This window comes from Petaurus breviceps, unplaced genomic scaffold, assembly GCF_028583685.1.
Source record: "Petaurus breviceps papuanus isolate PSGF00001 unplaced genomic scaffold, PetGlider_PUasm1.0 173, whole genome shotgun sequence".
Classification (NCBI taxonomy): Eukaryota; Metazoa; Chordata; class Mammalia; order Diprotodontia; family Petauridae; genus Petaurus; species Petaurus breviceps.
The window spans coordinates 3193972-3221523 of record NW_027185759.1 but is presented as its reverse complement, the minus strand read 5'-3'; the positions used below and the strand labels follow the sequence as shown (position 1 = coordinate 3221523).

The following is a 27552-nucleotide window of genomic DNA, read 5'->3' as shown; positions in this document are numbered from 1 at the left end:
AGAGAGAGACAGACACAGAAAGAGAGACAGAGACAGAGAGACATACAGAGAGAGGGACAGAGACAGACAGAGAGAGAGACAGAGACAGAGAGAAACAGACACAGAAAGAGAGACAGAGACAGAGACAGACAGAGAGAGAGACAGGGAGAAAGAGAGAGGAGAGAACAGGCCAGTCTCAGTTTGGTGACTCATGATGTGTCCAGTCCTTTTCTGCCTAACGAGCAGGAGACAGAGAGACAGAGAACTTACAAGACAGACAACATAAAATCAGTCAACACACCTTGAGCTTTGGTGAAAAGGAAGAAAGCTGAGACTCTCTGATGTCATATTGTCATCCTGACCCACCTCAGACAGCCTACAAAAGCTACCTGTGCAACCTTGGACTACTCATGACCTCTTAGAGCCTCAGTTTCCTGCTCTGTAAAATGAGGGGGTCACTAAATGGCCAGCCTCCAGGTACCCTTCCAGCTTGGCATCTATGATCCTGAAGCAGGACTGTAGCCACTTGGGACTGTCTAAGACGGCCACAGAAGTGGTGACCTGTCAGGCATGGCCCTGAAAGGGAAATCCTAGGGCAGGGACAGGGAGAAGCAGAGGACACAAAGAAACTGCCAGCCCCTATCACCCAGCAGCCCCAACTCCAGCTTGAATCAGTAGCAGATACAAGTAAATGGAGGCTAGGTCTGAGAGCCTACCCTGGCCCTTGTTCCATCCTCAAGGGACAATTCCCAGAATCTCAGATCTGTCCAGTCCATTCCTAAACAAGCACCCCCCCAAGCTGATCCCCAACGACTCTCTTTTCTAAACACCAGCCCTGTCTGGCAGATCTCCAGAGGAGCGAAGCCTAGCACCTCCGAAGGTGGAACGTCCATCCCACCCATGGAAAACTCTTGTTAGGCAGGCTCTCCTTCCTAGATGTCAGTCTTGAATCACCACTTGTCAGCTTCCACTCCCTGCACTTTGAGTGCTCTGGGGCCAACAGGAGAAATCTGTTCCACCTCCCCTAGGAGTGCCCTTCAAATACTTAAAGCCACCGTCTTGAGACTCCCAGACCAAGTTCCTTTTCTCCATGCTAAACCTTCCCCACTTCTTCAATCTATTTGACTACATGGCTCAGTCCCACCTTAACAATGTCCTTCCTAAAATGTGGCACCCAGGAGAGACAACAGTCTATATCCAAGGGGCTTATCACTTCCTTGCTCCTAGATGCCCTGTTTCCCTTACTGAATAATTGCCATTATTAATCCTATTTCTTGTTGGCCATACCACCATACATTGAGCTTTCAGTCTCACCAGGCTTCTCCCATCTTGGACTCAACAGTTATTTATTGAAGCCAGATGGAAGATATTGAGCTTATCCCAGCTGAATTTCCTTTTATTCACTGGACCAAATGCTCTTGACCACCAAGAGCCTTGAGTTCCCAGAGCAGTGTGTTAACTTTGTGCCCTTGGCACACTGGCCAAGCACGCCAACACGCATGCCTTTATTGAAGCTACACCTAAGAACGGCCAGGCACGCCAACACGCATGCCTTTATTGAAACTACCCCTAAGAATGGCCAAGCACTCCAACACGCATGCCTTTGTTGAAGCTACACCTAAGAATGGCCAAGCACGCCAACACGCATGCCTTTATTGAAGCTACACCTAAGAATGTTAAACAGCCCAGATCTCTGGGACCCTCCATTAGACACTTCCTTGTGAGCTGGGGCCAAACCCAGGATGTTCGGGATGGCAACACTGAAATCACTTTGCATCAATCTTACATTTCCTTAAGCATGTACATGTTGTAGACACCAGTGGAATGTAAGCTTCTCTGGGACAAGAACTATTTGCTTCTGTATCTGTATCCATGCCAACCACCACTCCCCCCCCCCCCCCATGGGAATTTGAGCTTCCTAAAGGAAGACACCATACTTTTGCCTGTGCTGGCATCCCTACTGCTCAACACAGTGCCTGGGACATAGCAGGTGCTTAATAAATGTGTATTAGCTGACTGGCAAGCCTAGCACAGAGCCTCACCACAAAGCAGGAAAGAGAAAGCCACTTCCAGAGGTTCATACAATAGCACTTTCTTGGCTCTCATTAGAAACTGACTCTTAAATTTTCCAAGGACACTTACCTGTGATCATGACTGTTCGGATTCGAGCACTGCTCAGCTCTCTCAAGACTGACTTGGTCTCTTTTTTCAAGCGATTTTCCATGATCAGAAGGCCTAGAAATGTTAACTCTGACTCGACTTCCTCCCTTTGGATTGAAAAGAAAAATAATATTTAAAAGGAACCCATGTGGTCATGTGACAGGTGAGAAATGAAAGGACTGAGGAAACAAAGGTCTATGTTTTTGAGCATTTTGATTGATTAAGCGTTCATGGTGATTGCCCAAAAGATGGGGACCAGTGTCATTCCTCAGCTTTGACACTGAACCGCGATTACAGGGGGAGACAGCTTTTATACATTAAAAACAATGACTTAAATAAGACCAATTGATTAAAAGGAAACAATTCATCAGGATGCAAGATTAGAAAATCTGATTTCTAATTGGAGGAAAGATTTGGGGCTTTCCAAGTTGGGAGGGGGAGAGTGAACAGATACAATTTCATGAATTCAGAAAAAGAGGGTCCTAGTCCCACCGAGTGTCTATAAACAATCAAAAGAACATGGAAACAAAACTGATTGGTCAGAACGGGGTCAGTTGTCAGGTGAGATACAAGGGTGGCTTGAAATGCAGAAAACTCCTTCATCGACCTTCAGATCTGACCTGGTTTCTGGTCACCAGGTCCTTAGTTAATGGTCTCTAAGCAGCAGGTATGGGTGGTCCAGCTTCCCAGCCATGTAGAGCTGGGTTCAAACAATGCAATAAAGTTTTCTTTCAATTCCCATAATTGAATAAACTTTTCTCACAGAGCAGAAGTTGGACTAGACCCATAACTGAATAGAAAGGGACTGAGCCAGCTGCGGAGTTGAGTCACGAGATGGAATCAGTGGGGTTCACTCAACTCTCACCATCACTTACTGCTCCAATCTCTTTAATTCCTCCAGTTAGTAGAACAGGATACCTTGGGAGCAAAGGGAATGTAAGATTTGGGGAAGAGTGCCAGGGAGGCCATAAGGCAAGATCACAGATGCATTGAGCTGACCAAGGCTGTGCAAAACCTTAAACAGCCACAAACATGGAGGGTTCTCTGCTGGAGAATCCGCTCCATGCCCTCCTGTAAATAAGGACTTTGACACCTCTCCATGCAAGACTCAAGAGGAAGCTGGGGTGCTGCTCAGGTTCAGGAGAGCTGTATCCTCGGTGCCAAGGGGTTTGTAACAAATCCTGCTTTAAAGTGCCCAGATTTCACCCTTTCAGTATTTCATTTCTATAAGTGGAAATACAATTCAATTTAATAAATACTTATCCAGTATTTACAATGCTCAAGGAGCTGAGGCAAAGATACTCTGGCCTTGAAGGAAAGCTTAGCTGCACCTGGAAGAATGGGATGGCCGAGTGTCTGTGTGACAACGGGAAAGACACCATTCTCCTGGGGGATGGGGCACTAAGTGTAAGTGAGCACCGAGGTCCCTAGAAGTTCTAAAGTCCTGTGTGCATTCAGTGCATGTCCACACCACCATGTGCCAATGAAGAACAATAGATGTTACAAGGACCCCGGCTGCAGAGAACTTACCTGGCATAAGTGCCCACCTCTGGGTGCTTCCCTGCCTTTAGAGGTTTGTGAGCCAGGGCAATGACACGGAAGCCTTGTGTGGTGTACTGCTTCAGCTCCGTCTTAAAATCTGGGGGAACTGTCAGGAGAGAAGGAAATGGTGAGCTCTAGGTCTCACTGAAGCCTCCATGGTCACACCTAGGCATCACACCTGATGTTTTAGCTTATGAGATCATTCCTGACCCCTGAAAACCTCAACAAATCTGTCCTTGGAATGATGATTTCAGCTGGAGATGTCAGCCAGCTGTGGCAGCTCAGAAGGATAAAACAGCTCTTCCATAACCAACCAGAGCATAGGAATGGTTGCATTTTTGTTTTGTAGCCCTGCTATGTAGCAGAGAACCTCATACATGGTAGTGCTCAGTAAATGCCTGTGATGTTTAGTTGAGGTGCTGAAGAAAGAGGATATGTGAAAGGCAGAAAGGAAGGAAGGAAGGAAGGAAGGAAGGAAGGAAGGAAGGAAGGAAGGAAGGAAGGAAGGAAGGAAGGAAGGAAGGAAGGAAGGAAGGAAGGAAGAGAGAGAGGAAGGGAGGGAGGAAGGAAAGAATCTGAGAAATGGAGTATGTTGGAAAATATAGCTGTTGGGCTCCCCAAGGAACAAAGTAAACTGTGGTTGCATTTACCTGAGACTACAACATTAACGAAATGTGAAAAATGCAGTTATATGGTTGTTTCTTTCCTGTATGGTATCAAACATCTGGTTGTTGGGGATTCAAATAAACCCTGTGTCTGATTCCTCTGAATCCATCACATACAAATCATTGGAGACCACATCCAGCATCAGAACTTCTCCTTCCTGTATTAGTATTTTTTTTCTTTTTGCAGGAGGGAGGGAAGGGCAATTGGGGTTAAGTGACTTGCCCAAGGTCACATGGCTACAGTTTTTTTGTGTGTGTTAAGTGTCTGAGGCCAGATTTGAACTCAAGTCCCCCTGACTCCAGGGCCAGTGCTCTATTCACTGTGAAACCTAGCCACCCCTGTATTAGTATTTTTGTGAGACAATGTTTAAGGATAGGGGACAATTGCCAGGAAGCTATTTAAATGGTAAATGTCAACCAAAGCTCCTGTGAAGAAGGGGAAGGACAAAGGCAAGGGCAAGGAAAGGAAGGGAAGGGAAGGGAAGGGAAAGTCACCTAGGAGGCAGGACAGAAGAGGATGGGGACTTCTGGAAAGGCTCCCTATGCTGCTAGGATGAATATGGAGCCCTCTGTTTGCCAGATGGAATCATTTTCCAGACTGACTTCAGCTCACTTCCCTTCTTGAGCTCTGTAGACCAGACAGGCTGCCAAACTTCCCATTCCCTGTGAATGGCCATATCCTCTTGCTTCTGTGTCTTTGTGTAAGCTGTCTCTCAGTTCCAGGAATACTCTCCCTCCTTATTTCCATCATTCTTAACTCCCTGCAAGACTGAATTCAAGTAGCATTTCTTAGACAAGACCTTTCTTGATTCTTCACCTCGTCCCCAGCCCCAGGCAGCCCAGAGCCACAACAGGTAAAGCCTGGACCTGGGGTTAGGAAGACCTGCCATTGAATCCTGCATCTGACACTAGCTATGGGACAGGAAGTGGGTAATTTAACATCTAAGTTTCAGTTTTCTCATTGATAAAATGGGAAGGACAACAGTACTTTTCTTTCCAGAGTGCTTGTGAAAGTCAAATGTGATATTTGTAAAGTACTTTGTAAAAGTGATACATAAATACTGGTTGTTCTGTTCCCTCATCTCTGGAAAAATTACCCTGTATTTACATTCTGTGTACTTTGTGCTTTGTGTTTCTGTGGGGGAAAAGTCAGATTTTCTCTTGCCTAAAATACAGCCCCCAGATTATGAAGTTTTATCTTGACAAACATTGGTTTAAGGGAAAGGGATGGAACAGGAGCTCCCTTTCCCACCAGGCTGTGCTGCTTCCTACATCTCACCATTCCCTGGCAATCTCTTCATCCTGGAAGAATACTTCAGTCCTGAAATTCATACCATGCCCCCTTGGGCCACTCCTGTCAATGGGACGATCCCTTCCAGAAACCAGCCCAGTCATCCCCTCATGTCCCTCCAAGTTGCATTCCTCTGCCCTTCTCCATCATATATTAATCATTTTGTACAAGAAGCCCCGAGTAAAAGAAAAAACATGAAAAAAACAGAAAATAGCCTGCTTCAGTCTGTATTCAGGCAACATTAGTCTTTTCTCTGGAGGTGGATAGCATGCTTCATCATGAGTCCTTTGGGATTGTCTTGGATCATTGTACAGCCGAGAGGAGCTGAGTCAGTCACAGCTGCTCACCATGCAATGTTGCTGTTACTGTTACAATGTTCTTCTGGTCCCTTTGCATCAGTTCACAGTCTTTCCAGGATTTTCTGAAACTGTCCTGCTCATCATTTCTTTTTTTAAAGCAATCGGGGTTAAGTAACTTGCTCAAGGTTACACGGCCAGTTATTTCTGGGTGGGTGCTAAGTGTCTGAGCCCGGATGATCCCAGGTCATCCCAACACTGGAGCCGGTGCTTTTACTCGCTGAGCCACCTGGCCTCCCCTGCTTGTCATTGCTTAGAGCACAGTAACATTCCATGGGTGTCACCTCCGTGTCCAGTTTTTGACCACTCTGATTTTCATTAATTTGGTGGGTTCTATTTCTGCTTAATTCTCTTGTTCATTAGATATCTTTGCTTGGAGCTAATTGTAACCTCTGGCTGACTAAGAAAATAAATGCATAAGTGGGGACCCCAGGGACAGAGAAGGCATTCTCACGAGTTTTTATATATACACATGCATATGTATGTCTATGTACACATACACACATATATACATGTACATATATATATATATATATATACACACACACACACACACTTCTCTATTTACATATTGTGTGTTCCCAGGAAAATGTAACTTCCTCGATGGCAGAAATGGTTTCTTTTTATTTTTTCTCCCCAGCATTTAGCACAATATTTTGCATGTAGTAGACACTTAAAAACACTTGTAGTATTGAATTAAACTGAAAGCAAAAAGACTCCAAAAAGAAGAAAAGCTGAAGAGATCTTTGGATTTGATCAGAAATTCCATGTAAACATCAACAACCAATCTGTCATCACTCAAGGAGGATGAAGGGAGAAATACATAGAAATGTGGCATTCCATCTAGGTGAACTCATTTGAATGCAAACAATTTTCTTGTGTTGCTCAGGGAGTGCACATTAATCAGACTAGGAATCAGCACAAATGGGTTCTGAGCTGACCCAGAGAGAGGATTCCCTGTGAAGTTTTCATTTACTCTAATACCCTGAAGCTCCTTCAGCCACCCACCTCCACACTCTGCATTTGTCCTTTTAAACTTCTGCTGTTACATTCATTGGGCTGGGTTTGTTTGCTGTTTGAGATTCGTTTTCTGACCTAGAAAGAAGAAAAATCATAGACTATGCCATTTCATACCTGTTTCTGGTCTGCAAAAACTGGCCACCATCTCTGGGGCTCCCTTCATATATGCATCGAAGTGGTCTTTGCCGATCTCTTGGGTAATAACTGACATCCTCTGCAGGCCAGAAGAAAATGGAAACTGGTGCAAAATAGCGACTGCTCTTGCTGGAGTCTAGAGATACACCAGAAGGGGGCAGTGTTAAGTCAGACCATCAAAGACCTAGAAAGAGCCCGGGCCACCCAGTCCAGTCTGGATCTTGGCAAGGATTCTGTCTACGGCATTCCTGAGAAGCAATTCTCTACTCTCTGCCCAAGGACCTTAAAGGAGAGGAAACCCACTGGCACCTGAGACAGCCCATCCTCCTTTGGACAGCTCCCCTGCCCCCTGAGACTCCCCTCCTTCCAGGTCCATTGATGTTCATGGCTCCTCACCCCCCGCCCCCATTGTCTGCCTTTGGACATTGAGCAGCATAGCCATGCCCAGCTTAAGTTCTGGTGCCCAGAACTGCCTACAACCCTCCAGCGAGGCACTGAGCGGGGCAGAGGATGGGAGGGGGCGCACTGTCACACCCTCTTTAGGAAGGCTCTGCTTCTCTTAACGCAGCACAAAATCACATGAAAATTTTTGTTTGCCAATGACATACCCTAATAGTAATTTCTATTTAGCCCCTGGTCCACTTTTTGTTCAACTGTTATCTAGCCACACTCACTAAGGGGGAATTGGCAGAGAATCCACAACAAAAAACAAGGCTTGTCACATCATCCTGTGATAAGATATGAAGGCCCGAGGGCTAGGGGTTCAGGTCCTTGCTTTGTGTTCCTATTATACACAGACCCAGCGACCTTGGCCAATGAGGGCCTAATAGAGGATCATAAATTCTGACCCGCCCCCATTGTAACTGAAAACAGGCAAAACACAAAGAGGCCTGGTGACCATCTTACAGCCTGAGGATGAGCCCATACCCTTGAGAGCACATCCAGTCACAAGCTGACTGCTAATGGGCATCTTGTCAGGCCTCCCCTAAGGCAGCAACCACTGGAGGCTAAGAGAAGCTGTGGGGCCTGAGCAGAAGGGGAGTCACTGAGATGTCACCCGTTCTCAGGCACATGGTCCCTATGTGAAAAGGCAAGGTCTTACTTGGCTTGCTCGAGGGCCTGGCTTAATGATGATGCTGGAAGCTGGTATTCCAGAGTCACTGAAATCCACAGAGGAATCCTCAAAGATCTGTTTGGAAACATTATGAAACATTCTTCAGTGTGCTTTCAGACCCCAATTTAGTTTCATGGGGGAGATATTATTTAAGAGCCTTCCTTACATAGTCCAATGTTAATAAGAAAGAGCCTGGATGCTAGAATGGAAACAGGGAACCTAGGTGCAAATGTTGGCCTCACATCTTGGTGAGATAGCCCTGAACTTCAGTCCTAAGACCTGAGTTCCAGTGTTGTCTATGGCTACCTGTGTACCCCTGGGCAAAGTTTCTCCTCTCTCTGAGCCTTAGTTCCCTCATCTGTAGAATGAGGGGCTTGGAATAGAGGATCTTTCAGGCCACTTTTAGCCCTAGAGCAACGAGAAAGTCTCTCCTCCCCCTTGGGTTATCTCAGTTTCATAGTCTACAAAGTTAGGCCTCTGAGGCCTCTAGTGAGAGATCTGTGACCCTGTGTGGACATTGTTAGACCATAACACTGGCCAAAAGCCTCCGCAAATCAGAACCATGCCAGAGAAGGCTTAGGCTGTGCAACAGAGAAGGGGAGCCTGTGGGAACCCTCTCTTTAGTTTAGCTGGTGCAATCAGCCACGGGGTGAACGTTCACAGATAAAGTGGGCTCCAAGGTCTCCACACAAGGCCGTGCGACTGAGTACGGATCACAAGGCCTAAGCAGGCGAGCCAAGGTTCACACAGGGAAGACTCTGCTTATCACTCTGGAGCTGAACCAACACTCCCTTATCCTACAAAGAAGCATCAGCAGTTTTCCTTTTATTGGGGTTGGGTGACGTGGCTGAAATTCCCAGGCAAGGCCATGGGGAAAAGTCTCCTGGGAAATAGGATCATACATTTAGCTGGAAGGAGGCTGAGACCACTGAGCCTGACCCTCTGATTTTACAGATGGAGATGCTGAGGCACAGAGAGTTTAGGTGACTTCTCTAGGGGCCCCTAGCCAGTAAGTGACTAAGGCAGGCTGTGAAGACAGCTCCTCCTGACTACATGGCCAGCCTAGATCCACACTGCCCCTGGTAACTCAGTTGGTTTGGTTATGATGCCAACCTAAGACACATCGGCCTCAGTGGCACACAAAGTTTGTCATGTAGCTAGAGAGAAAGGGGAACAGGATTTGAACCCAGGCTTAGGGACTTTAAGTCTAGGGCTCAGCCTACTACACACTGCCTTCCTGGGGCATGCAGAAAGCTACAGGGGAATGAAGACCTGGTCCTGGGACCCAGGTTCTGCTTTTCTTTGCCTCTGTGGAAGGTCTTGATTTTATAAACAAGCTCTCCCTTTGGCATTGTCTCCATAAAGCTGGTTGGTTGACCATATCCCAAGAAGTAACTACCACAGCTTCTCCTTCCCATGGGCTGTTTGTGTGTCTCCATTCTCTAGCAAGGTGCTTGGCAAGGACTTAATGCTTGACCGACTGAGCCCCTGAGCCCCTCTGAGAGACCACAGGGAGAGCCTGTACATAGGAGGGGAGGACGAGGTCGCCCAAACTGTTCCACCTTTGTCTCTCTCCCCCTCTCCCGACCCACTGAAAACACGCTCTTGTTGTTGAAGTCTCTAAAGGACCTTTTGGGGGCCTCCCCACCCCAATCACTCAACCCTGTATTCCAGTGTATCAGCTCAGGGAGGGCAGGCCAGGTGTCACTTCAGACTTTGTACTCCAGCGCCTCGCCCAGGCCTGAGCACATAGCATACAGTAGGCACTCAATAGATGTTTATTGAATTTCTGGGAGAAAATGATGGGTCCTCTTCAGAAGACTCTTTCTCTCAGTAATCACATGTAGAAGAAAACAGGACCTTACCCAGCTGGTGCCTTCGAACATCTTGACGTCCAGAGGGTCTCCTTGGATGGTCCCATCCAGAACGACAAGGGAGTGGCAGCTGGTCATGGCTCCACAGAGGGGGCCCCAGGGCAGGGCACTGCCAGAGGTGAAGCTGTGGACCTCCTGGAAACTGTCAGAGGTCATGAGTAGGGGAACAATGTCCCCCCACGCCAAAAAGAAGGGTTTGGCACAAACCCTACCCTTAATTGAGCAGGAAGAGCCTGGTAAGTCCCAGGAATATGACGCATGACTTAATATGATAAATATCTTTCATTCAAAGTAAATTAGTACATTTCCCTCTGTGATGCAAAGATGGGTGATGGGGCCTCTCACAGAAACTGAGGGCTGCCAGCCTCATTCATTAGGACTTTAGCTGGCTGGAACATGTAATGTTGTCATGTTCTAGAGATAGTGAGCTGGGCTCTCAGTAAAAGAGGCTGGAGGCAAATGCTTTAAACCCCACAGAAACTCACATGCGCTTCTCGGGACAGAGCCAAATCTGGGTGCAGTGGGCCAAACCTTGACCCTGGAGTCAGGACAGACCTGGCAGGAAATCTCAGCACTCACTAGTTCTGTGACTTTGAACAAATATCCCTCTGAGCCTCAGAGCCCTTGGCTGGGAGATATGAACAATATCACTTACATGGCAACTTACAGGAGCCCTATAAACCTTCAAGACCTGTAGAAGTGTGAGTCTACATTATTGTTTATTTTTATTGCTTTTCCCCAAAAGCAACAGTGTAGAAAATGAAAAGAGTCAGGAAATCATGTGCTCCAACCTCTACTGGCTATGCGACCCTGGGTAGGTCACTTCATCTGCCCCAGACAATTCCCAAATTCCAAGGTGGAGCTCAGCTACCTTTCCACATAATAGGAGTCCCCTGGACTGATGAAATCACAGGGAAGGACAAAAACTAGATATTCCCTCTTTGCTCTTCCTCGTCAGCCTCTGATGCAACCCAGCTGGTATAATTGACAGGTGTGCAAGAGATCCCATAAGAGCAACCAAGCCCCGAGTGCAGACACCCACAAAATCTTGTAGAAATAACTCTGATAAAAGGCAAGTAGCTTGAGCCAGTAGGTACAAGCTGGCCCCACATCCTACTGGGAAAAGCCTGTAGGGGAAGACTGTCTGCTAAAACCTGAGGACCCAGACAGGAAAGGATGTCTGGCTTTGATTTTTTTTTTGGCTTTTTGGAGGGCAGTTGGGTTTAAGGGACTTGCCCAAGGTCACACAGCTAGTAAGTGTTAAGTATCTGACTTCAGGGCTGGTGCTCTATTCACTGCACCACCGCCATCTAGCTGCCCCAAGGATGGCCATGTATAAAAGCCATACCCCCCAGTTTTGTAAAGGAAGAAACTGCCCAAAAAGATATGCAAACTCACCTTTCTGTTTTGAAACCTCTTTAGGATAATCCCTGAACTGAGGCACATCTCTATGCCCCCGTCCCCTGAGGACACCCTCTGGCCCCTCCCATCTGCCCTGTGGTTCTGGTCTGCATTTGCCATCCCTGCTCCAATGGCCTCTGTCCACACCCTCCATGACCTCCCTACTGCCACTTCTTCCTTGTAAGTCAAGGGACATATACTGCTGCCCTAAAAGGCATCTTGAGATTTTCCAATTTTGACCCTTGGGAGCCTGGGGTGATTGAAGATCACAACCATCATCATAACTGGAAATAAAGTTGTGTTAAAATAAACGAATAAAAGGTGAGCTGGCATGTTTGGGACCACTGGAAATGCTGGGTCATTTCCCAATTACAAAACAAGAAGTATCTTGCTCCTATGTGATTTTTGATGTAACTTATGGCTCATCTGTAGCATCTGTCCCAAATAGACCTGCTGATGCTATCATTCAATGGACTCTCCATCCAATGGCAGGTCATAGTTTAAGCCAGTCATCGAACACATGGTTGGCCTCCCCTCTGGGATGAGAGGAAAATGTAAATGGGAAACATTTAATAAAATAAATAAAAATACAGTGCAACAAAGATACTATTCATCTATGGTTTTCTGAGTCAAGAGGCTGGCATTTACGGTTAATTTCCCTGTTTCACTTTGGCTTGACATTGCTGAGCTAGACTGCCAGCATTTTTCATCTATTTTTATTTCTATATATATTTTATTTTATGGTTAAGTTGCTTTTACCTACATAGCCATGGATCTTATTAACGAGATATCACCATGTTCTGGAGATTGACAAAATCACCACAGTATCATCTGCACAAAGATCCTATGGGACCCTTCCTCACTTCTGAGGAAAGCCTCTCCCCCGGGGTCTCCACAACAGGGGCAAATGGCATTGCTGAGCATTCATCTCCCCTGCTGGGTGTTAATAATCAGGGAATTGTGCAGCGGTTGGCCACATACCTCTGTATGGGCTGAGTACTCTTAGTTGGGGAGTCTCATTGGGTCCTACCACCTCAAAGGCTTTTTTTTTTTTATAACCGCAGAAGGTTTTTTTTTTGTTTTGTTTTGTTTTCTGCATCTTTCCAGCAGAGAAGTGACTATAAAGACACATTCTGCAGAGAATTATCTGCCGAAGTCTGCCTGTTCCCTTCTTGTAGGGCATCAAGGATACCCTAAATTCACATGGCGATCATTCTCGCGAAGATTTTATCATCTATAAGGTACATGAGTCCCTAGTTGCTGATATTCTTTCATTTGCTTTTGGGGATAATTAGGTTAACTTTAGTCTTTCCTCTCTTTTTTGGGCAGGGGAGTCTCCTGACCTCTTGGAGATATGTCATAAATCAAGTCCTTGACACCTTTGGGGTTCTCCTCTAGAGCAGATTTCTTTGGTGAATACTTGGTGGAAGTTTCAGTCTAGGCAGAGTGAAGGACGAAACCTTGGCAGACTTTTGGCAAATGTCTAAGGGCATTTAGAGTCAGGCTACCTGGACTCAATGACCCTGTCCAGACAGAGGCCTGGCCCTCCTCCTGTCTGTCCTGTCCTCAGAGCCTTCTCTCAGTGGCTGAGGCGCTAATATTGACATTCTCAGAGCCCTGCCCCTTCTCCGCCTCCAGTGCCCTCCAGGAGTCATGGCAGCCTACACTTATATCCAGAGGAAGAGGGCAAATCAGCATCTAGAGAGCTGAAGCTTACAGACTGCTCTCCCCACATCAACTCCAAGAAGTGGGCCTTTGGGCCCAGGCTCTTCTGTCCTAACTACAGAAGAAATAGTCTAAGCGGGTTCCACGTGTTCCCTTTGTCCCCTCGGTCTGTCTGCTCTCCTTGGGATGTCCTTCTGTCACCCTGCTCAACAACCTCCCTGGAGGTTAATAGTTGGCTTTCACTACCTCCTTTTAAACGCGGGCCTTACTTAATTTAAAGAGACTAGAATTCCTAGAAGTTGTCCAGCCTCTGATCAATAGGAGATTCAACCAATACCCCCCCCCCCAAACTCAGGAGGGACAAATTCACTTACAAGTCAAGACACCTACCAGCTTCCCCTCGCAGGGACAGCCCCCCACAGATCAAGGCCGTCTTCTGTCAGCGTGCCTGTCTAGTGAAGATCAGAGTTGGGGTTAGCCTTGGTGTCTCAGCTTGGAAGAACGACACACCTAAAACAGACATTGCACCCCCTAGAAGCGGCCAAATCCATCATGATGGACACTGCCTCAGCCAGTAGAGACCTGAGTGTAGTGAGAAGAATGTTCAGCCTGAGGACTGTGGGCTGTACCAGAGCCCGGCACCAATGGGCAGAGAGGAAAGCAGGGCTCTGCTTTAATTAAAAAGAAGCTGAAATCACTAAGCGCACAGTTCACTGAGGCCCAGCTAGCGGTGACTGGTGCCATCATCATCTAAGCTAGTCTGCAGAAGGCATGGGCTTAGTTTCTTTGTAAGAGGCTTCCCTCATGGTTTGCCATATGGCTCCCAAATATTTAGTAAAAATGTGGGCAGTGTAGCAGAGGGCTAGACAGAGCCAAAAGCTGAGCTGGGAGGAAGAGGGTGGCAGCCGGGGCTTGGAACGGATATTAATGAATGTGAAGGAAGGGGCTTTGGCCTTAGTCTGGAGTGGGGGCTGGGGGAAGGGCACCAGGACCAGAACCAGGAGAGGCCTGGGCTTCAAACCTGCCTCTGAGACTTAGGAGCAGTGTCCCTGTATAACCTCTCTGAGCCTCAGTTTCTCTCAGCTTTAAAATGGGCCTAATAACATCTGCATTACAGCAGGATTCAAAGGGGGAGATACTTAAAGGCTCCTAAAAGCATGGAGTCACCATTACCCCACAGCCAGACCCGAGTCTTTATAAACACAAGAGAACCTGCCACATTGTACACCATCACAAGGTCTGTGCTGAAGGTAAAATAAACAACTAAATAAAAAAAGAGACTTCTCAGGGTGGCTAGGTGGCGCAGTGACTAGAGCACCGGCCCTAGAGTCAGGAGGACCTGAGTTCAAATCCGGCCTCAGACACGTAACACCTACTAGCCATGTGACCTTGGGCAGTCACTTAACCCCAATTGCCCTGCCTTCCCCCCTCAAAAAAAAAGCCTTCTTTTTCAATATATTAGGGTTCTATGGTTTCAGCCTCGGGGAGATTTCTCTTTCCTTTAGAGATTTTGGGGGGACATTTTTCTATTTGCTAAGGGGGTAAATTGCTTACGAGGCTTCCTGTATATCCTCCTCTGATACTACGTGGTGGTGGTGGTATCCTGGGTTTTGGAAGCCTGTGCCCTGGACGCACAGCTCTGATTGGGCCAAGCCCTCTGAAGAACCTTCAAACACAGGTCTAGGGAGATGCCAAGACTGCCTTCTGAGGACCCACTCGAGTCAAGTCTGAGGTACCCGCCAAGCCCAGCAGGTGAGCCCCTAGCTTGAGTTGTGGTGGTCACTGGAATATGTGAGGCATCTACCCAGAGGCAATTAGGACCACCTGCTCAGGCCAGGCCTTGAAGTTTCAGCATCAAGATAATTCTTGGGCTGCACCATGCCCTTTGCCTCAGCACTCCACTGGATCTGTGTTCTCATTCCTGTCCATATTCTCATTATTGGTGAAAGTCACAGTTCATCAAGGCCTTCTCATCCCCAGGGTCTTGTCCATGTTTTCCCACAGAGGAGTCAAGAGTATGGAAGGAAGACATGCTGTGGCAGGTTTGAAGAAAGACAACAAGCTTTAGGATGGCCATTGTGGTGAGTGGGATAGAGGCTTAGTAGGGAAAGATAGAAGGATTGTCTCACTACAGTGAGGAACCAGATGAGATTAAATTAAATCTGGTAATGCATGTTGGCATATGCTTGTGAGTCTTGTTCTAAACATTTCCTTTATGTGGGAGAAATAAATAGCTGTCCTATATCTGATCTGCATTATATACTGAGTACCTTTCTACTCCCTTTAAGTATAACAGCCAAATCAAAGATTTAATTGATTTTGCCCCAAGCTCTATGGTAAGAACCAGTCTATCTGGGGAGCTCATCACATTAGGGGTCAGGTTCCCTTGGGGCTGAACACAGAACATGTTCATAGGTCCAGAACTAGGAGCCAAATATCATAGCCCTCCTGAGGAAAACTGTGGTCTGCATTGTTACATGAAGATCAGGAGTAAGATCTGAACCTGTGTCTGTCCTCGGACTCCCAAGCAAGCTGGTGCTTATGGCTTTCTGATCAGTCCAGTCCCTTCCCCACGACAGTAGGCCACCTAAGGAAGTCAGAGAAGGTCAGTAGTTTGTACTAGGCACCCAGGAAGTGAAAAGCAGAACGAGTCTGCCAGATTCAGGAGCTCTTCATTCTGTGCTCCATGACCCTGAGCTCCAAACTGTACTACTTACTCATGAAAATAGCAGAGAGTTTGCAGCAGTATTTCCCTGGCGAGTTTTAAAAGGGTGCCAATCAGTATGTCTAGGTTAGAAATCCCCTTGATTAATCTCTTTCGAGAAGAGGAGAGGATGGGAAGTTCAATCCAGTTCAATCCAGATGGAAATGTTTTTCTGATGAATTAAGTTTGTTCTAATATCCGTGTGTGAGGAGGAAAACAGAAACCACGGCCCAAGCCAAGGGAAGCTTGGGGTGGGTGGGTGGTTCTGTGACGTGAAAATGAAGCTTATACTATAACTTATCCAAAACAGAAGGGAACACGAGCTGGGCTCGAGTTCCTAAGGGGAGCAGAATGCAGATATATCTGTGTATACACATAATATGTGTACATGTTGTATGTATATAAAATGTAGGCTATGTAGATGCGTGTATGTGTATTGCATATTGTGCAATAAATGCATACACACATATGTGCACATGTGTGTGTCTCACGAAACATAAACAAGCCAGAGAAAGTGTCTCAAAACAAGAACAAAGACATGGGCACAGACACTCCTATTATTTCTAACACATCTGGGGGCTCTGAGGTGGATGGATTTCCCCAGTGTCATACTGTTTGATAGGAAATCAGCCATTTCTGGAGTTCTGTTCTCTAGAGACATGTTTATTGACTACAGAATTTTAAAACTGAAAAGACCCTTCAGAGACAGTCTCCTTTACCCCCCTCATTTCACAGATGAGGAAACCAAGGCATCTGGCGGGATTTGTCCAGCATCACACAAGTAGAGAGGAGAGGACTAGGAGCCCCAGGGCGCCAGTCTGCCTTCGCGCACAAAGAATCAAGTATTCATGGACCCAGAGCCCTAGGACTTGAGGAAGGCACCTCAACAGCCATCCCCCTCCTGCATCACACCAGGCAGGCTTCCTCCTGAAATGGGCAGGACAATCACACAGCCCACCACAACAATGCAGTCAGCCTCCAAGCATGTACGTGGAGCGCTTACGGTAGCTGTAGGCCCTGTTCAATGGTTGGCTGGTCCCTGTGGGCAGATTTCTCATAAGAGAGGCCTCTATGCTCAGGTCTGAGGGACTTGTAGGCCCAGGACATGGAACTTAGCCCAGATTCACCTAGGTCCTTGGGTTTTGTGATTTACACATGAGCCAAAGGCTTACAGACACAATGGCAGAGGCCTGGACCTGCGGGTCAGAGGGCCAGCTTCCCCTTCAGACTCTCCCACTAACTTCTTTGCGGCTCTCCCGTCTCTGGGTTGCCTCAGTCTCTTCTCTAAAATGGGGAGGGGGTCGACAGTGGGTGATACTCTGGTGGGTTCTTTCCAGCCCAGACACTTTATGCTTGTATAAAACCAGGTTCATGGCCCTCTCCCACATCCCTCCCCCTGAGCAAACCACAAGCTGGGCCCTTACTTTGTCAAAACAAACGAGGTTGATTTGCCCACACATGTTGATTCTCTGTGGGGAGATGCAAAAAATTTTCTTTTTCTTCAGCCTTTTCTGAGCGTAAAATATCCCTGTGGTTAAGGCTGCTGGTAACACTGGAGGGACGGAGACAGTGAGAAGAAGAAGCGACATCGTCACCGTGTCTCTTGCAGAAGTCTGCAGGGGAAATGAGACATGAGCACGGGAGCACAGGAAGGCGATGGGCTGAAGGGGCCAGACGGACCACCACCCAGACCCCCCGCCGGAAAAGCTCCTCTCAGGAGCCTGACTAAGACTCAGTCCTCCATTTTTGGGGGGTCTTGGGGAGCTGGTCAGGAGAGTAGAAGACCATCTTCCCTAATGGAGTGAAGGGACCGAGAGCTTGTTTGGGGAAGGGGAGCTGTGAGCCCAGCACAAGCTGAAGCTCAGTGCTGGCCAGGGCCAGGTCTAAGCATACCAGACACTGACAAGACAGGCCAGGCCAGTGTCAAGATATTAGGAGACCCCCCGCTCTGCCCTGAGCTTCTCTCGCCCTCTGACAAAATCCCAGAATTGTTTCATATGATCATTGTGTTGCTTCGACCAGCACCGGGTGTTCTCTGAGCTCGGACAAGCACAGGACCAGTACCCACGATCCAGTCATGAAGCCCTGCCATGAAGCGATCTTGTGCCCCTGCTGCCATTACCCCTCACTGTCAGGGCTACAGCTCACTGTGAAGCCTCTGGTACAAGTCTTGAGATCTCCCCCCAGTGCCTCGGTTCCCCCACTGGGAGCAGGGCCGCACACGTGTCTGGATCCCCTCCGTGCTTGCAAATGTTTCCCTCACTTTGAAATTAAACTTCTGTCTGATTCCTGACTCTTCGGTCTCTAGCTCTCTCTGTTCATCTCCAGACACCCACAGGTTCGAGGCTGGTTCTATCTGGCTGACACCAGCAGATGCCTACAGCGTTTGGCCACCAAGCTGGGCAGAAGGCCTAGAGCTTTAGGCAACCACGGCCTTCTCTCTCTCTCCTTCCTCATGTCAGAAAAATAATGCTCAGGTTACGCTGAGAATGCCAACACCTGCTCGGCTAAAAGGCCATCCAGAGTTCATGGAGTCATAGCTCTGACTCAGGGGCCGTTCAGTGCAGCCCCTTCATCCGAAATGTGATGAAACTGAGGCCCAGACAGGCCACGCAGGCCACGCAGTTAGGCTATGCCTAACCTCAAGGTCTCCTGCTTCACAGCCTGTGCCAAAGGTCCCCCACTGCCGCCCTAAAGCTAGGAGGACCCCATTCTTTACTGAAACAAGAATCCCCTTCTTCAACATTCCTTCCCTTGAAGACTTGCAACAAGGGCGAGCCCCTGCCTCCCAAGGCTCCCAATATCCTCCGGAGAAGCTGTCATGGTCAGGAAGGAATTTCCCCTTAAACTGAGTCTAATTCTGCCTCTTTGTGATCTCTCTCAGCAAGCTGTGCTTTCCTCCTGCCTGTGGTGGCCTAACAAAGACCTGCCATCTTTGTCCCTTCTCCCGCCCTGGCCTGAGCCTTCTCTCCTCCAGGCCCAATACCTCTGGTTGTTCACATGCTCAAAGCCTTTCCAATAGGGCGTGACCTCCTTGGACAGACTCCAGTCACACATCCAATGGAGAGCAGGGCTCACTCTTGTCCCTCCCTCTGAGTCTCTGGCTTCCTTGAACAAATGAATGATCACTTATGTATCACTTACTACTGTGCAAAAATTCTGAGGAACGTAAATTTGAGACAATCTCTGACCTGCATCCTAGAGATCCAGAGAGATGTTTAAATTAAACCTTAAATGCCTAGATTCCCAGAGAACAGTAAATCCCAGGGTAAGTGGATGGGACACAGGATTTATTCCCAATTGGAGAACTGGAGAGAGATGTGCCGGGCAGCTAGGGACCTGTGTCAAATGTTACAGAACATGTGGGTCTGATGGGGTTCCTTTCCTCCAGGTGGCTCCTTGTGGGGCTGATCAGGATGAGGTGTGTGTGGGAGTGCGGGGTGAGCGTTAGGAGCTAGGGCAAGCAGCAGCTGCTGCCTTTCTGGTCTGCAGCCTGGTCCAGGGGAGTCAAGGTGCCCCATCGGGCCACACCTCCCCCATACTTACCCCATGGTACATGTACACGCCGAAGGCATAGAAGAAGCCTATGACCCCCAGGAAAGCGAGGAAGACGATGAACTTGAAGGCGTCGTTGTAGAGTCGGAAATTGAGGGGCCTCGGGTAGAGGATGGATCTCACTAAGTCACCTTTGGCAGTGTTGAACCCTGAATTAGAAGAGTCACAAGATGGGCGTGTTAGGCTTCCTCACACCAGACACCATCCTCCCCACTGCTCAAGTCAGGACTGCCTTGGCTGGCATTCGGTGCCTTTTCAGAGGACAGTGGGAAAGACTCACTGGGCCGAGCAGGCACTTACTCAGCTCCTGCTTTGGCCCAGACTCTGTGCTGAGCACGACATTTATCATGGCAAAAAGAGCAAACAGTCTTGGCCCCCTCAGAATTCCCAGCCTGCTGCATGGGACTGCTGTTGAGTTCTCAGGCCCCCTGGACCATTTGATTCAGGCGAAGGGGAGGCATCAGAGGCCGGAGAGGAGCCTGGCAAGGACCTCGAGAGGCTCTGGGAAATGAAGCATCAAGAAAGCAGGAAGCTCAGCCCAGACCAGAAGCCAGTGAGGGGGAGGGGCATTCCTCCAGGAGAGCGGCCAGTCAGCGCCATCCACATCTCCCTCAGTGCAGCCCCAGATCAAGGGAGCGTCTTCAGCTGCCTCCTGTCGACTTACATGGAAGGGCAGACCACTAAAAGCCCTAGACATACATGCATGCATGCATGCATACCTGCATGTAGGCATATGTGTGTCATAAATGCAAACAAAGGGGCGCCTTAAAAGGGCAGAGCTTCCCAGGCCTGTGGCTAAAGCCTCGTGTGTGCCTACGTGTCTTTGCCAAAAATCCCCAAACCACATAGGATGGTGAGGAAAAAACTGAACAGCGTGCATGTCTACACATACACACATGTGCTTGCATAGACATACAAACATGCCCATGTGTACGCACACACATGTATTGTGCATGTGCCCGTACGCCTTTGAGGAGGAGCTTCCACCAACATCACGCGAGTGAGTTGCCTTGTCTTCTGGTGACTGAGGTACGATGCAGACACGGCTTGAGGGGGCCGCCATTTGGGCAGGAGGAGGATCTCTGGGCTGTCGTGTCAGTCACCCCTGACTCTCCCTGACCCCATCTGGGGCTCTGGGCAGAGATGCTTCAGGGTTTGCCATCACCTTTTCCAGCTCATTTTACAGAGGAGGAAACTGAGGCCTGAAGAGCCAAGTCCCTGGCCAGGGTACCACAGCTGGCCAGTGTCTGAGGCAGGGCTCAAACCCATCATTTCACGGCTCCAGACGCACCTCCCCCCCCCCCAAGCTGCCAAATACTTGATAAATACCACTTGATTTGGCCTTCCTCCTGACCTGTGCCCTGTGCAGAGCAGGGAGGAATTTTAATCTCCCTTTTAAAGAGAGCCTGGAGACAGGTGCCTGCCAGCACTGCTCTGTAAGACCCTGGCAGGGCAGATGCTACCTGCCCCAGTCAAGGGCGCTCCTTCACGGTCCTCGTTTGACCAGGAAGTTCACTGGGACAAGCCCCATCTTTCCACTTTGCTGGGCTGGTGGGTAGACTCTCGGTGGAATGGACCCCAGGGCCAACCTCGTCGACCTCCCCCTGCCTCATCTACATGCTTAGAGTTCCCCCTGCCTGAGCCAGGCTGTTTGACACAGGAGGCAGGAAGAGATGTATCTACCCCCCAGGCCCGGGAGACTGCTCCCATCTCACATGTTCACAAGGTACCATCCCAGCTGAACAAAGTGGAGGCTATTACAGGGGAAACAGGGTCTGGGCCAAGCATTGTGACAAGATCCCAAATCCAAGACAACCCCTTCCCGTCCCCACCCCTCCCCCCCCCGGGGGCCTGGGACGTCCCACTGAACCACTGCACCGCTCACCTGTTTGCAGGACAACGGCCCGGACGGGGCCTGCCCCTGCCTGCTTGGTCTGAATGACCTCGGTGCCACAGAAGAGGACATGTCGCCGATAGTCCTCCAAGCTGTGAGACTTCCAAGGCGTGCTGCTCTCCACCTGCGGCAGTGGGGTCTTGGTAACTGGAATGCTTTCCCCTAAAGAAGATGGCTCTCCATTAGCCCCTCTGAAAATCATGCCTAGCACCTAGAAAGCTCCCCAAATCTAACACTTTCTTCATCTATGAAAGGAGGAAGCAGGAAAAGACGACCCTCATCTCTTTTCCAACTTTAAATCAAAGATCTGTTCCTGTGATGCCCATTTTACGGGTAAGGAGACTGAGCCTCAGAAAAATTAGGTAACCTGCCAAGGGTCACTCAATTCATAAGTGTCAGAGGCTGAGTGAGAACCCAGATCATCGGATGCCTGGCCAGAGGCTCATTCCCAGGGACCCTCATGGTCTGCCCAGCCCCGTTGCCTGCAGAGAGCACACTCCTCTTGGCTTGTCAGCAGGAAGCCAAGGTTTCTGTTGCCTAGTGCCTGGGGTCAGATTGCCCTGAATGGCCATGTGGTGGCCTCTCCTCCTCTGGGACTTAGGGCCTGTCTCCTTCTGAGGACAGCGCTTCTTGAGCGTCTGGGCACAATGCTTGGCAGGCATCGTCTGAATAAACTAACCAGATGACCCAGCCCCCAGAGGGTGGGGCCTCAGCTGAGGACCTCAGGGGCCAGTGTCCTTGGCTTCAGACCACTGCCCCTCCCAGACCAGAGCACAGATGGCCTGATTTCCAGGTCAGGTTCCTGAAGTTCATTTTAAAATACAAAGCCCCACATCCTACTTGCATAAACATATGATAACATGCATAACCATGTAAGCAGAAGCAAGTATTTAATGTTCAGAAGCATTTGTGAAGCACCTACTATGTGCTATGCACCAGCTGAGAAGTGCATCAGTCCCTGCCCGCAAGCAGCTTCCATTCTACAAGCTGAGACCAGGCAGGTCTGTGTACTTGCGGTGGGAGACTGGCCAATGAGCCCAACCTGGAGAACGGCTCCCAGTGCTCTGCTGACACAATCCATAGTAACTTAGGAGGACATGGGATCGCTATGTGGTGTGCTCCACTCGGGTCACCGAGGCGCCTTTCCATCAGCTCACACGCAAAACTGGGGTTCACTCACTACTCAGCAGGGGGCCCCTCAGTCTGGCTCTGAGGTCCAGTAAGAGAGACCTCTAATCCTCGGATGCAGGGATGCCTCCAGTGAGAGAGCTAGACCTTAAGGCAAGAAGACCTGAGTTCAAGTGTTGCCTCAGACCCTGACTGAGGGCCCTGGACAAGGGGCAGAGTCTCTTGTACCCTCATCTGAAAAAATAAGGATAGAATAGTACCTCCCTCACTGGGCTGTTGTGGAAATGAAAGAAAATGGCTTATAGAAAGTGCTCTGCTGACCAAAAGTGCCATGTGAATCCTGGCTCTGTGACCAGCCCAGTGCATCAGGAGCAAAGACAGAGACTCATCCACCAGCTGTCCACGCCACGTTTGTGAGTGCATTTGGTGGAACAAATACCAGCCGGAAACTGCTTTAGATCTGAGCGTCCCCCTGCCCCGGGATTGCGGGGCTCCAGAAGAGGGGGTGACCTCAGGGTGTTGGCCCAAAAAGTTTGTATTTTTGTGCCTGTTATAGGCTGGAAGTAAAGATTCCTTTGTAAAATCAGGGTGATGAAGGCAAAGCCATTTGCTTATTGACACACAGCTAGTAAGTTTCCCAGGCAGGATTTGAATCAAGGTCTTTCTGATTGCAAGTCCAGTGACTCTATTGTGCCATGCCCTTCCTTCAGTAAGGAAGACCATGTCCCTCTTCCCTGATCCATCCTCTGAGATCTTATCTTAGCAAGGAGCTGACCCAACCTTCTTAATGACCAAGTCAGCAGATAGAAGGCTCTGGTAGGTGTGGCCAATCAGGAAGCTCCTCAAGCATTGGCAGAAGGCTGGACTGCATGTTTCTCATCTCAGGAAAAGCTGTCCTAACTGAGCATTGTTACAGGAGGGCTGGCCACCACCAGATGACTCCTTGAGCCTCCCAAATGTCCAGTGACATCTTCCAAGTGACAACTGAACTGGGACTCCAGGTAGTTATTAAGTGCTATATTACTAAATTCTGATATGGGGCTAAGGCTGAAAAAATCGTTGCTTCTGAAAGCAGCGAAGGACATGCTCCACATTTTCTCCCAACACTTGCTGCATGTAGGAGGTGTGGAATGCAATGGCTCTGATCTACATCTCCCAATTTTGTTGGGAACTCAGCCCAATTCTGGTTTGTTCACATCATTCCCAGCAGTGCCCAAACAAGAGTTGAGAATCTGATGCCATGACTGGATCCTCACCCAAGGTATTCCGAAGGTCTATTTCCTTTCCTACATTCTGCAAATCCTGATGAGATTTCATGGAAGCTGAAGGGTGAGCATCCTGTCCAGTCGTGGTGGAAGAGAGAGGTCAGGACAGGAGGAAGAAAGTTGTTCCTTGTCTTTCTCATTTCACTCCCTCCAGTGCTGACCACTTTCCCCAGCAGAAGGCATCATCCCTCACGCAGAAGTGGCTGCAAATTAGTGAAAGGGACTTTTAGCCTCTCAGTGATGCTGGGAGCTGTCCTAGGTCTGGGGCTGTGCTGGGTACTATGGCAACCTTCTTGGAGAAGGATGTGATATCTATGCAAATCTTTCTCATTACCATTACAAGGTCATTAGATTTCAGCACATTTCAGGGATAGTTTGTAATTATATTCAGCATATTTCTGTTTACTGTTTTTCCTTCCTCAGTTTTAAATTAAGCAGATCCATTTTTAATGGAAAATCTGCTTGGGTTAAACCATTTAGGAATAGATAATGAACATCCTTTTCGCTTTGGATGATGTACTGAAGTCTTTGAAGAACATTTTTGCTATCTTTAGACCATTTGTAAAAAGAAAAAAAAAAAAAAAATTTTTTAAAAAAAAAAAAAAAAAAAAAAGACAAAGTGCTTTCATGTCAATGGTTTGTCTCTCATTAAGACATGCTAATGTTACTTCTCCAAAGGAGCTTTAGGGGCAATGCTTTATAGGCAGTGAGTGCCTCAGTAGTCCAGCCTGTTCAAGATTTTCACTAGGGCAATGATGGAGGGCAGAGAACCTCTGTTTAAGCCACTTTCCAAGGGGACTGATTGTCATGTGATCTAATGAAAGGTCCCCTGCCACTGTGTGCTACTACTGGTCAAAGGAGATGAGATAATTGCCAACCCTTTGGGGAGACATAAAAGCAAACTGGTGGGTTGGCTGCAAACTGAGAAGGCCAACCCCTGTTCAGGAAATGAAGAGTCTGTTGTTTCAAAGAGGGTCACAAAAATCTTGCCACCTCCTAGAAAAGAAAATTCTGAAAAGAGGATTTCGCTCCTCTTTTCCTTCTCCCCTTTATCTGTTTGCATGCCCAGGTAGGAGGCAGGCTCCTTCCGAGGCTTTCTTACATTTGTATCCTCGAGGTCTGGCACAGCACCTCACAAAGTTAAGCACTTAATACATACTTTGTCATTCATTCATTCTTTCACCCAGAAGGCCATTGTAGTGGGAGGAGCCATTAAGCTGGGATGTGGGTTAGAATCCCAGCTCCATTCATGCAATTGAACAAACTTCATTAACTCCCTCCTATGTGCAAGGCTTCTGAGAGCCAGAGACAAAAGTGAAGCCGTCTCCACCCTCAGGGAGCTTGCACTCCAGCCTAATTCAATTCAACTCATGAAGTTTCTGCTCTGTGCCAGGCTTGCTGCCAGATTCTGAGAACACAGACAAAAAGGAGATCAACCCAGCCTGCTGACTCTAACCCTAACCCTAACCCTGGCCCACTGCTAACGACTCCCCTGAGATAGAGTCCTCTCCAGCTCACAGCTGCCTTGCTCACAATAGCTCCACAGAGAGTAGCCCGATTGTCACGTGTTCTTGCAGCAATTGCCTTGGCTTCTCTGAGCCTCAGTTTCCTCATCTGTGTAATGGGAATGATAATAGTTACAGTGCCTACCTCAGAGGACTGTTGTGGAGGTGGAATGAGATAATGGAAGCAGAAAACATTATAAATCTTCAATCAATTCAATGGGCATTTATTAAATACCTACTGTGTGCCAGGAGCTATACTATATAAATCTAACTGTGTTCTGTGTCCCAAGGAATTGAGGATTTCATTGTGGTGATTACTATCATCTCCAGAACAAATTTCAAGCTGTCCATATCTTAGCAGACAGTCTTTGAGAGGTCCCATGTCTGAAAATGCCACGGTCCACCAGTGAAGCTACAGCAGAACAGTTAGCTAGGCAGGTTCTTGGAAAGCAACAGCACCTGCACCCATCCAGACCCCACCTGGAAGTTTGGGCAGCTTAGTAGGGGGACACAGAAGAGCCTGCATCCCGCTGCTAGAGCCAGGGGGAGCTGGGCTTCCAGACTCTACACCGTGATAGAGAGTCCCAGTGAAGGAGACAGACTGGTAAGCCAGCAAGTCCACAGAAAGCAGCCAACCTCCACTGGTCAACAAAGTGTCCTCCTCTGGATGTCCTTGCACTACGAACCAGGCGCCCAATATGTGGTGTCCACGCGGGATTTGGATTCCCATGTAGATTACTCACTATGTTACTATCTATAGAATGTAACCACAGCTGGGGGCTTATCAGTATACATCACCCTTCAACAGAGCAGTGCTGAGCACAAGTGGCGGATTTTAACCCCTGACAAATATCCTCAAGAGGGAGGTGGGCAATGAGCTTCTATATGGCAGCTACTGTGTACACACAGACACACAATACACACACTCACACACACATACACACAGACACACAATACACACACATACTCACAGACACACAATACACACACATACACACACTCACACACACACATACATACACGTGTTGAAGGAGGAAAAGGAAGAAACATCTCACTCTAATAATGGAGGGTGTTCACAACTTTTGTCTAGATGATGTGACCCTAACCACAACTAACCCCAGACGCCAGCCTCGAGCAGCAGTCCTCAGCGGGGTGACGGGCCGGGGGGACCCTGGGCATCAGGGAAGTCTCTGTTTTCCTTTCATCTCACACCATCCAGTTCCATTTTCATCCCTCCTGCACCAAGAGGATCAGGGCCCACCCCATCTGAGCATACTCCTTGGGAAGTACTCCCCATTGCCTACACTCTCTCAAAGTTGCAGATGATTCCATGTGGCAGCAAGAACCAAGGCAGGCAAGCTGCTGCCTGAAGAACCCAGGGGAGTCTGGGCAAGTATTTCCAGTGAGGTAGTCTACAATCACACCCTCCTTGCCAAGTGGGCTGTAGGCCGCCTGAGGGAAGTGGCTCTATAGGGACAATATTTAGGGAGCTCAGTCACTGTTCTCCAAAGACCAATGGGGGAAGGAAACAGAAGGCGCACGGCACACAGCCGTCCCAACCAGTACCTACCTGTCAGCATCCCCTCATTGACAATGCAGCTCCCATCAATCAAGACAGCATCACATGGTAAGGAAAACTTCCCAGGCAGAACAAGGATGTCTCCAGGCACCAAAAGGCGGGACTCAAGTTCCTGCAGACCTGGCAAGAAAGAGTGGGAACCATACCTGTAACTGATGGACCACTTCCATCTCTTTCCAGGCAGTTGAGAGCTGCCCTGCTCTTGTCTCCCTCCCTGTCTTCTCCAGCCACGTGTTCTGCTGAAATTCCTCCTCCTGGTCCTTCCATCCCCCATCATCTGACTTCTCTTCTTCCTCTTGTGAAAAAAATCCTAGAAAAGGCCATCTACAATTCCCCCTCACCCCACTTCACTTCCTCTCCTCTCATTCGCTTCTTAGCCTCTTATGGTCTGGCTTCCAACCTCATCATTACACTGAAGCTCCTCCCTCCAAAATTCCCAAGGATCTCTTAAAGGCCAGGTCCAATGACCTCTTCTCTTTCTTCAGTCTCCTTGATGTCTCTCTAGCCTTTGACACTGTCAGTCACTTGCTCCAGTGGACTCTCTTTCCTCTCTAGGATTATGGGATGCCTCTCTCTCTCTCTCTCTCTCTCTCTCTCTCTCTCTCTCTCTCTCTGTCTCTGTCTCTCTCTCTCTCTCCCTCTCTCTCTGTCTCTCTGTCTGTCTGTCTGTCTGTCTCTGTCTCTCTGTCTCTCTCTGTCTGTCTCTCTGTCTGTCTCTCT

The 27552-nt window shown here is 48.4% G+C and overlaps 1 protein-coding gene across 1 annotated transcript in view; it reads right to left on the bottom strand.

Moving 5' to 3' along the window:
• The window catches only part of ATP13A5 (ATPase 13A5), a 118978-nt gene that overhangs the window by 41552 nt on the left and 49874 nt on the right, over positions 1–27552 (bottom strand). The window contains exons 9-18 of the mRNA XM_069083295.1: positions 26824–26952; positions 21347–21517; positions 19453–19610; positions 17331–17519; positions 13593–13654; positions 10128–10278; positions 8251–8337; positions 7128–7284; positions 3670–3787; positions 2122–2246 (exon numbers count right to left, since the gene is read on the bottom strand). Coding sequence (XP_068939396.1) covers positions 2122–2246; positions 3670–3787; positions 7128–7284; positions 8251–8337; positions 10128–10278; positions 13593–13654; positions 17331–17519; positions 19453–19610; positions 21347–21517; positions 26824–26952 — 1347 coding nt within the window. The remainder of the gene's footprint in view (positions 1–2121; positions 2247–3669; positions 3788–7127; positions 7285–8250; positions 8338–10127; positions 10279–13592; positions 13655–17330; positions 17520–19452; positions 19611–21346; positions 21518–26823; positions 26953–27552) is intronic.